The 10704-nt window shown below is 55.3% G+C and overlaps 1 protein-coding gene across 1 annotated transcript; it reads left to right on the top strand.

Annotated features, from left to right (window-relative positions):
• The first annotated feature begins 2086 nt into the window (after nt 1–2086).
• On the top strand, nt 2087–10349 carry DMRT3 (doublesex and mab-3 related transcription factor 3). Its single transcript, XM_050913310.1, has 2 exons — nt 2087–2525; nt 9385–10349. The coding sequence occupies exons 1-2, from the start codon at nt 2087–2089 to the stop codon at nt 10347–10349; spliced, it is 1404 nt and encodes a 467-aa protein (XP_050769267.1).
• Nucleotides 10350–10704: the final 355 nt, after the last annotated feature.

The following is a 10704-nucleotide window of genomic DNA, read 5'->3' as shown; positions in this document are numbered from 1 at the left end:
GTCAAATACTAGGACATGGAAAACATTCCCATCAAATATGAGAAAAGGATTACGGCACTATATCAAACGAGTATTTCAGCCTAAACGCCCGGTGTGCAGCCAAGCGAGAGAGGGGCCCCGGCCCTAAGCCAGCCCGCCGCCGCGCCGGGCAGCCCGGCCCGGGAGCGGGCAGCCGCCCGGCCGGCCGCGGTGGCGGAGGCGCCCCGCGGGCCCCTCTCCTGCTCCCGGGGGAGGAGGGTTTTCCACCCCCGCCGCTCCCCCCCCGCCGGCACTTGCACCCCGCTTCTTCGCTTTGGGGGAACGGGTTCCCAAGGACGGCTGCGCGTCGTCTTTTACGCGCCCCTCGCGATTTTGAGATAGTGGGATATTTATTCGGTCCGCGGAGGAGGCACCGCTGGTTTGTTTTTCTCCCCCCGACGGGGACCCACGAGTGTGTAAGACGCCTCGCGGGGGAGGCCAGTTCGCGGCACGGCGGGCTGCAGGGCTGTCCGGGTGCAGTGCGCGCACCCCCCGCAGCAAAGAAAGGGAGATCCCACCGGCGCTGCGGGAACGCGGACTGCTCCTCCGATTCAGCTCCCCGCCTCGGGGCGGCTAACCGATGGGGGGGCTCATCCTGCCTCGCACCCCGCACACGGCCCTGGGGAGAAAGGTCTCCCTGAGTCGCTCTTCCCCTAGAAGCAGAAGAATAATTGGGAAAGAGCCAAGTAATGAAATATCACGCAAATACCTTCATAGCACACGCCGTGCTTTTTATTCTCTCCGGCGAAATACTTCCCGAGTTTTAAATCTGATTTTCTAATGACGTACCCTCGTTAAATGGTTTATTTCGTGTAGCGGTTACAGTGGAGAGGTGCCTGGGAAAAGCAGGGGAGATCTTGGGGCAGCCAAACGGGTTCAAGTCCAAGCAGCAGCCCCTGCCTACCCGCGGACTCTGTGCCGCTAAGTACCGGTGCGCGGGCAGATAAACGCTTGCAGTGAATTTGTTTCCCCCCAGCAGATATTCCTGTACCTTCTTTCACTAATATATTACATTTGGATTTAAACTTCTCGCTGCCATATTGGAAATATCCGTGTTTCGGCGAGAAACCTCCCCGCGGCCGGAGACACAGAAAATTACCACCCCGCGGCATCAGACACATCAAATAGGTTGCAAGCAATCCGGCTTGCCCTGAATTGCACGTGTCTTTCTATAGCCACCGTTTGCATTTAAGTAGCTGCCTTGGCGAGGGACGCAGGAGAGGCAGCGGATAGCGCGGGGCAGGTAGCCGCCCGGCTCCGCGGCGCGATCCCGCGGGGACGCGGGCGCAGCCCGGCTCCGCGCAGCTGCTCCCGGGCACCTCCTGCTCCAGGGCAGCTTCAAAACTTTGATAAAACTTTGGGCTCAAACACCCCCCCACCCCCACCCCCCCCGCGCAGCGCTGGGCCACAGACGGTGTTACGGCAGCAGCCACACACTGTGCCGCCGCTCGTAGTGTCCCGTGGGCTTTCGAGGGGCTCCCGCGTGGGGTCCAAACGCCCCGTCTGGACTTCGAGATCCCGGCCCCGCGGGGCCGGTCCGGAGCCCGAGGAAACCTCCCAGACCCCGCTGGTCCCCAGCCCCGGGCGCTTTCGCAGGGTGAGCCGTGCGGGGGGCGTGGGTGGGTGGCATCAGCCCCGGTCCCGGCCCGCAGGGGGACGGACTCCTTCTGCACGGCGCGGGCAGCGCCGCCGCCCCGACGGCGAGGCAGAGGGCCCCCCCCCCCCCCAGCCTCCCTCCTCCCTCCCTCCTTCTCTCCCTCCATGCCCCGGCGGCGGCGGGGAAGGAGGGTGGCGGAGGGGGGCGGGCGGGGGCGGGGGCGGGCGGAGGGGCGCTGGGCTCGGCGGGGCGGCGCGGGCAGCGGCAGTGTCGCTCCGGCCGGCGGCAGCGCTCTGCCCGCCGGTGTCACCGCGGCGGGCGGCGGCTACCCCCGCCGGCCTGGGGCCGGGGTCGCGCCCCCCGCGGAGCCCGCGGGCAGAGCCGCCCGCGTCCTCTCCTCCGCCGCCCCGTCCTCCGCCCGCCCCGCGGCCCCTTCTCCGCCCCGGAGCCGGCCGGGCTCCTCCCGCGGGCATGAACGGCTACGGCTCCCCGTACCTCTACATGGGCGGCCCGGTGTCGCAGCCGCCGCGGGCTCCGCTGCAGCGGACGCCCAAGTGCGCCCGGTGCCGCAACCACGGCGTGCTGTCCTGGCTGAAGGGCCACAAGCGCTACTGCCGCTTCAAGGACTGCACCTGCGAGAAGTGCATCCTCATCATCGAGCGGCAGCGGGTGATGGCCGCGCAGGTGGCGCTTCGCCGGCAGCAGGCCAACGAGAGCCTGGAGAGCCTCCTCCCGGACTCCCTGCGCGCCCTCCCGGGGCCGCCGGGCAGCGCCGAGCCCCCCGCCCCGCCGCCGGGGCCGCCGCCCTGCGCCGCGCCGCCGCGGGCCCCCGCCGAGCTGGCCGCCGCCGCCGCCCTGCGCTGGGCCGCCGAGCCGCCCCCCGCGCTCCCGGGGCCGCTCCCCAAGGCAGGTGAGGCCGGGCCGGGCCGGGCCGGGCGCCGCGGGGCCGGGGGGGGGGCGATGCGCGGGGCCCGGGGAGCAGGGGAAGCGAGGGCAGCGCCCGGGACGGGCCCCCGACGGGCGGGTCTCGGGGGAGTGGGTGCCCGGGGGAGGAAAGGCGAGGGCTTTCCCTTCCTTCCGACGGGCGCCGTGAGAAGGGGACGGAGGGAAAGCCCGGCGGGTGTGCTTTGTCGCTCTTAAAAAGCAAGGAGCCGCAAAGTGCCGGGCCCCCTCCGCAGCCGGGCTCGCAGCCGCCGAGACCAGCGGAGGGGACCGGCAAACGCCGCCCCTGCTAACCGGCTCCCCGACGTGCCGCCTCAGGTCCCTTCCCCCAGGCCGGCCGGGAAGTGGCCGCATCCCGCGTGGATCGGACCCGCACGTCCCTCTGCCGCTCCCGGTCCCGCTGAGCCGGCTGGAGCCGCTCCCCGCCTTCCCGCACCCCGGGCATCGGGCTGCGAGACCTCGTCCAGGACAAAACATCCACAGGGAGCTTCGGGGCAAAAGCGGCGCCGGGAGCCCGAGGGTTTCTGCGGAGCAAGGAGTGCCGGCGGGAGGGCGGCAGGGGATAAGCGGGGCGACCCGGTTGTTCTGGCTTCCCTCCCGCGCTGGCGTGTCCCGCCGGGCCGCGTCCGGAGGCGGCTTTTGGCAGGTCGGGGATGCTGACCCAGAATCCGCCGCTGGCATCCGTCACCTTGTGAGTGCGACCTACCGGTAACATGCGTTTCTGGACGCAAAACTAACGCTCCGTAGCCGCCGTGCCCTTCCCCGCCCCGTGCCCGAGCGGGAGCCGACAGCCTTCCCCGACGGGGACGCCCGGCAGGCCGCTGGCAGCCCGCTCTGCTGACAAGCGGCGACTGCGACGAAATTTTACCCGGTGCCCCGGGCGGGGAATGGCAAACCCTGGGCTCCCGCACGGCTCGGCTCCTTACGGCTCGCTGCCGGGCGGCCGGAGCCCCGCGGGGCGGTGTGCGGGAGTGGGACCAGCCGGTCTCTCTCCGAGGACACGGGTATGGAGCCGGCCCGGCCTCGGAGGCGTCCGCCGGGGCCCCAGCACGGGGCTCTGCTCCTCCAGCTCCGGGGAAGACCCAACGCCAGGCCCGAGGTGGCAGCACGGCCGGGTCCGTCGGTGTGGCGAGGTTGCCGGTGGTCTGGGACCCGCTTCCCCTTAGCCGGCCCTCGGCACCGCCTGCCTGCCCTCTGTCCCTCCCCGTCCCCCGCATCTCCGCCCGGTTCCGCCGGCCATTCCCCAGGGCCGGGGCTTTGGGGTCCCTCCGCCCCCCAAATTTCCGCCTGGCCGCAGCCTCCCGGCGGCGCGGAGCCTCTCCGCCCCCCGCACCCGCGGCGGCGCTTGGCCGGGGCAGGGACAGCGCGGAGGGGCGGGGGCAGGGGGTGGGAGGCCGGGGAAAAAAAGGAGGAAGGAAAAAAAAAAAAGCCGCCTTGGCTCCTTCCAGAAAGTGAAACAAATAAACTTCTCCAGCAGGGTATAAATCTGGCGGATAGGAACGGTATTGACTCGCACGCCCAACTTTTCTTCCCCCTGATATATGAACTTCCCAGCTTAAAAGATTACAGTAATCACGGGAGGACAGTGTAAATCGAATCTGATAGCAATAACTTTTGGGGAAGGTCAGGCTCAAGTGAAATGTTACCAAGCAACAGGCATTTTGTTTGCAAAATACAATCAAAGTGTATTGATGAGAAATTCTTCCTTGCCAGCCAGTCAGCACTTTCTGCTAACAGCTTTACGGGGGGGGGGGGGGGGAAATAACGGAGATCTTCATAAATCAAGGCCCGCGGCGCCGCGCCGGCCCCCACCCCCGCCCGCGGTGAGGCCGGGCTGGGGGGCCGGGGCACCCCGGGACCGGGGGTGCCGGGAAGCAGCCCCGGTTGCACAAACCTCACCCGGGCGGTCCTCGGTCTCCGATTGTTACAGAGGGGGTTTTTTTTGCCGCTTTTATGAACATGGGAATGCGTGAGAGCAAAGCGGAAAATTATCTCTTCGGGGGGTCCTCCTGTCACCTGCCACCAGACACTGTTTAACCAGATAACCTGTTTATTTCCAACCATCCTGCGTGCTCTGAACGGCAGGGCTTTCTCTTTCTTTTCTCTCTCTCCCTGCTACCTGGATTAAAACCGTCGTCAGAACAGAGAATGTAATTATTTGGTCCCCCAGCCAGCCCCGTTTCCAGCCCCCCCCCTCCCCCCGGACATTAATCTCCTGGAAGTTTTTTCGGTACGGAGGAGGTATTTCCCGATGTACGGTAGAATCAGATTCGTTTATTTTTATTCCTGCCAGAATTCGTCATTTCGGTGGGACAGTTGCAAAGTTCTGTTCTGTGCAAATAACGCGCGTAGAAACTACCCCTGTTGCATCTGCCTGTGCTAACCCGGAATAATTCCTCCTCCTGATACTGTGCTCATGAACTTTCATCTCCCACATGAGCGCGTGTTACATTTCTCTGTCTTAGTAATGGTTATCAAGGCTTGCAAACTATTAATATAACGCTATATCGAGTCTTCTGTTAATTTCAGAGCCAGCTTCTTAATGGAACACAGCAGTCTCTGTGTTAATTTGGGAACGGTGACTAGTCTCCTACAAAGTACCTTAGACCTTTGAAGACAGGGAAGAAAGTCTGGTGTGAAAGTAATTTAAAAATGCCCCAAACAATCACCAAAACAAAACCTCCCCAAACCAACCAACCAACAACAAAACCCTACAAAAAAACCCGTAAGTTTTACACGACCTCAGCTTTATGTGGCTTTATGCTAGTTCTGGTATCAGTCCATTCTAATAATAGAAATAGGGAAAATAGCAGATATTTTTGGATCCAAGAAAATCTGTGTTGCAGAAAGAGCTGTCCTAACAATCAAAGTGCAAGCTGTTTTAACAGAGAGTCAGCAGTGGGAATATCAAGGAAGCAAATTTGGTTCCAAAGTATTAGACCAAGTTTTCCAGACAAGTTATTAACTTGAGGAGAACAGCTTCTCTCTCTCACCCGTTTTACTTCTATTTGGCCCCTTTACAATATTTGACTCATGATCCTTAATGTATAAATAGACAAGGAAAAATCGGGGTATACATCGCTCCAAATTCGTAGCAGCTTGCTTTATTAATGTAGATTTTACCGTGAATGCGTGCACGGTTCTCCCACTGTACTGTGTTTCATGTGTATCTGTATTTGCACTGCACCTCTGTAGATGTGCGTATGTATCTTCCTCTGCATGCATATTATTTGATGAATACTCCCCATCGTTTATATCAATAAGAAAACAATTTCTTTAGCTTCCTCAGGGCTGGCAAAGTGAATACTTGAATGCAGGCAATTTGAAATAGAAGGTGTGGGGGAAAAAAACCCCAAACACAACACCCAAACCCCATAAACATAAAAAATGTCTGAGGACGAGATTTCTTTCTTAAAGCCTAGAACATCCTCATGTGAAGCTTACGAGTGGTGCAAAAAATACCTTTGGCTAAGAGCAGTGGGTTGTATATTCTGAACACAAAATTAGTATTTTTGTACCTGACAACACAGATATTTGGGATTAACACATGCATGCAATAATCCTATAATTCAGTGCCCATATAAGGACATTTATAATGTATCTTCCCAAATCTTTTTCTATTTAACGATTACTGTTTTGTGCCCGCTCTAAACGAACGAAAAACCTGATGTCGGCAATCCCCATGAAAAGGTGGGGACAGTCCCCGGAGCACGCTTTCCGCCTGGTCCTCCCCGCGCCGTGAGCGTGGCGGGGAAGTGGTGTTCAGACGAGGAAAAAGCATAGTCAAAACACGACCTGCCAGGCAGGAAACCATCTGGAACCGGCCAGGTAAGCAGGCAGCGGCCACCCGACCCGCCTGCAGCACCGGGCTGGGGCACCCGGGGTGTGACAGCGCGCACCGCCGCAGCCCGGGGCTGAAGCATGCCCAGAAAAAACGCCTGACACCGGCGGCGAGAAATGCTCTCAAAGGGGCAGAGAAAAAAAGTGTAATACCGCCCAAAATCGGTGTTAACCGACGGAGGATAATCCTCCTCCTGTCAATAGCAGCATCTGATTTAAGTCACCGAAATCTCGTTTTGCGGGTCTGACCCTGCGAGTCTAACAGTCTGGTGAGATGCACCGCTGTGATCTGTGCTGTACGAGGAGGCTGTCCCTGTGCAAGGCTGAGAGTCGGGATCTGTGCAGTCTCCTGATGATAAAGATGCAAACTTCGGTGGGATGAGTTCTCAGAATTTGAAGAAAATTTTTAGCCAAGCCTCATAAGGATACTTTTAAGGGTACTGAAAACTGAACAAACCTGAAATATCTTGGACAATAATAATTTGTAAGGATCAGGGAGTGTATTAGGAAGATCTAATCTGATTTTTTTTTTTTTTTTTTTAGCATATATTTGCTCCCCAGTGGTACTTGTTATCAGCCCGTAAAGATACATTGGAAAAGTGCAGTAGTTCTGAAATACGCTCTACCTGCATGTGGTCCATTTGGTAATATTGGATACCACAGTACAATCTATTTGTGTGGAAATTAGGATCATCATCTCCCTTAAATGACTCTCTAACTCTGGCAAGACAGGGACAGAGGTAATCAGCTGTCCTCAGACTGCCGGGTAAGCCTTCGATGTATAAATTGCGCATTCACTCAGACGTGAATTATTCTTAGCATCCCGTCTTTTGTTAATAAATGCATGATTACGAACATGTGAAGGGATTAGGAGGGAAAGGTAGTGTAAGCCTCAAGTTTTTTTCAAATAATGGATAAGCTATGCCGAGATCTTACCACCTCCTCAAAAGGATACACATTGCCAGTTTGCTACCAGCAAACATTTCCTGCATTCCCCTCTGTCTGCTAAGGCAAGACCAATGCACTGAGTGTATAAAGAAGAGCATACATACGTTCCCTTCTCTGTAATATACCTACATGAAGAGTTATGGCTTCCCTATTTGCACTGGACAGAGAGCATAACCAATATAAAAATGGGTACCCAAAACAGGTTATCCTGCTAAAAGAGAAGGGCAAGATCTTCATAAGGGCATCCGTATTCCTTGGCTCCACTCCCATGCTCATCTTCCACAGCCCAAACTAGCAGCATCCCACAGCTCTGTAGGATGGCCCGTCATTTCTGCCTGGCACAGACACCCTCATGAGGAGAACCTCCCTTGCCACGCTGACTGTCAGGCTGTGCTCTGCCAGGATCTCATATTTATTTATAGCTCCCATTCTGGTGAGCATAGTGGCTTCCTGCTCAGTGCAGGCTTGCTCAGAACCTGACTCCTTTCTCAAGGTGGGTAAATTGCACTAACAGAGTTTGTCTCGAGCTGACCTGTTCAACACTAAACTTAGCCTGCTGCATGGGGAAATGCCCTGCCCATTGCTGGGGTGAGAGGGAGGCAGGACTGTCTGTGGTGAGCGGTGAGGCTCAGGCACTTGCACACCTTTAACTTGTTCCATCTCGATAGGGCAGGGGTGATCATCGGCACATTTTGGGAACCTTTGCTTGCTTCTTATAGCTTCTGTATCTAGTTGGGCTGATCACCAGGGGCTTGATGTATTGGTTGTATTGGTTTCTGCAGATGGTCTTTCACATATGTGTGTTCAAAAGCACTGCCCTGTGCAGTTAAAGCAGGCTCTGTCAGCTGCAGCTCGGACAATGACCCTTTCTCCAGACATCGATGCTTCCCAGGGAGATCATCATTGTGCTGTATGAGGAAGGCCAGCAGAATAGCGTTCTTGGGAAATAACTGTGAACAGTCTCAAGCACGTACATTGTCGTCCCCCCCCGGCTGCCCCATGCATAAAGTGTGAAAGCTGTCAACCTTTCTTCTTCTCTTCTTCTTTCTGACAAGCAGTCTTATTTCAAAGGTTTCCATACTCTGGCCGGGTGTTACCAAAGTGACCAGAGATTTGGAGTATCCTCACCATTTTTGGGTGTCCATCTGGAGACAGCATGGTCAACGGTCTTGTTTTCAGCCCTGTACTCAGCTCTTGTCCTTCTTAGTTTAGCACACAAAAAGCAAGGTACCTGGAACAAGTGCTGAGAGACGTTGTGGAGTCTTGATCCTTGGAATTATTTAAAACGGCTGAGCAGGGACATAAGCAACCTGTTCTATATTTTAGGTTACTCCTGCTTTGAACAGGAGGTTGGACCAGATGCCTTCCAGAGGTCCTCTCCAAACCATATTTTTCTGGATTCTGCGCTCTAATGGGCCAAGGCATCAGCTGCACTCCAGGGTTTGGAGGAAAAGCCTGTGATTCTTTCTGGGGAAGGAACCAATTTCTGCAGAGCCAGAACTAGAATACACTGATTTATTTGAAGACTTCTTTAACCTTCAGCTAGTAGCCATGATGGAGTGGTTCCACCAATGCTGTTGGACTTGCAGAGGGAATTTTGGTCTCCCAAGTACCCTCTGGATATCTTCAGCTCACAGTCAGCGAGATGGTGCTAGTGAGGAATTATGATGTGAAAGTGCTGAAGTTCCTCTGAGAAAGCTTGCACTTGGGTGGTTACTGCCTTGTAACCAGTGAGAGAGGATTGATACAGCATATTTGACGCAGCAGAAAAGTCACCACTGCTTCTTTTCTTGTACGTGGAAGAATGAGACAGGTATCTGTAAGGCAGCATAAAATGCTTAGACCAGGCATTACTCTTTTCCAGTTTTGTTCTCATGAGATGTTGCAAAGAGACCTTAATTTTAGCAGGATCTCTGTGAAAAATGCTTTTTTTCCCCCTAGGATCCTGCTCTGTTCACTTTAAGAAGACTGTATCCTCAAACGTCTGTAAAAGCTTTTGGCCTCAGTTTTTTGTTAACTTCTCTGCCTTCTCTTTGCAGACATGAATGAGGAGCGGTTGGGTGATGCCAGTGGAGCAGACAATGCCGAGACCTACAGTGACAAAGACACAGACCAAAGGAGTTCCCCAGACATGACTAAAGCCAAAAGTTGCTTCACCCCTGAAAGCCCTGAAATTGTTTCAGTGGATGAGGTCGGTTATGCAGTTCAGAAAAATGGTGGAAGCACCGAGAGCCGTCCAGACAGCCCCAAGTACCACCCAGAGCAGAACCACCTCCTGATAGAAGGTCCTTCAGGGACAGTTTCTTTACCTTTCAGTTTGAAAGCCAACAGACCTCCGCTTGAAGTCTTGAAAAAGATCTTCCCTAACCAAAAGCCAACTGTGCTGGAGTTGATCCTGAAGGGGTGCGGTGGTGATCTGGTGAGTGCTGTAGAGGTTCTCCTGTCCAGTCGGTCTTCGGTGGCCAGTGGGGAGAGAACTTCTGCAGAATCCGATGGTCTTGTTTTGCCTTCCAATGGGCACATTTTTGAACACACGCTGAGTTCATACCCTATTTCCTCTTCTAAGTGGTCCGTGGGCTCAGCATTTAGGGTTCCTGACACACTGAGGTTCTCTGCTGATTCCAGTAACGTTGTGCCAAATCCTCTGGCCGTACCTTTGCAGCACCCTTTCCCTCAGCCACCACGCTACCCACTGATGCTGAGGAACACTTTGGCAAGAAACCAGTCCAGCCCGTTCCTGCCCAACGATGTCACCCTGTGGAACACCATGACGCTGCAGCAGCAGTACCAGCTGCGGTCCCAGTATGTCAGTCCTTTCTCTAGCAACTCAGCCAGCGTTTTCCGAAGCTCACCTGTCCTTCCTTCCCGCTCGTCAGAAGATCCTAGGATCTCAATCCCTGATGACGCGTGTCCTATTGTGTCTAAGCAACCGATTTACACAGAAGATGAGTATGATGAAAGGTCTGATTCTTCAGACTCAAGAATACTCAACACATCTTCTTAGACTGACATTCGACACATGATAGCTAAGTGATACGTCCAGTGCAGCTGAACTACTGGGCCCTAAGAGGAGGGACATGTACTCTATGAAACCCTTGCAATTGTATTAAAAAGTGACTTTGCTTGGTATTGTACTATAGCAATAAAGACATAACTTATTTAATTTCTTGCACTTCACTGGATAATGCCAAATAGCAATACTCTGGCTTTAGTGCTGAGTGTGTGTTACAAAGGAAGACTTTACGGCTATCAGTTATGGGACTCTGGAAGACTCGTAATGGAAACAAAAGCCCAAGGTCTACTTTGTTCCTTAACTCAGAAAAATGGGGATGTTAAACTAGAATACTTGAATGCTGTTT

Source organism: Gymnogyps californianus, chromosome Z (genome assembly GCF_018139145.2).
Source record: "Gymnogyps californianus isolate 813 chromosome Z, ASM1813914v2, whole genome shotgun sequence".
In the NCBI taxonomy this organism is placed as follows: domain Eukaryota; kingdom Metazoa; phylum Chordata; class Aves; order Accipitriformes; family Cathartidae; genus Gymnogyps; species Gymnogyps californianus.
The sequence above is the reverse complement of the archived record's forward strand: the minus strand, read 5'-3'. Positions and strand labels throughout refer to the sequence as shown.

What these genes read in the sequence shown, in the direction of transcription:
- DMRT3 (XM_050913310.1), top strand. Translation starts at nt 2,087, where the DNA reads ATGAACGGCTACGGCTCCCCGTACCTCTACATGGGCGGCCCGGTGTCG. An exon ending in GGGGCCGCTCCCCAAGGCAG is followed by an intron (nt 2,526 to 9,384) that starts GTGAGGCCGGGC and finishes TTCTCTTTGCAG; the next exon opens with ACATGAATGAGGAGCGGTTG.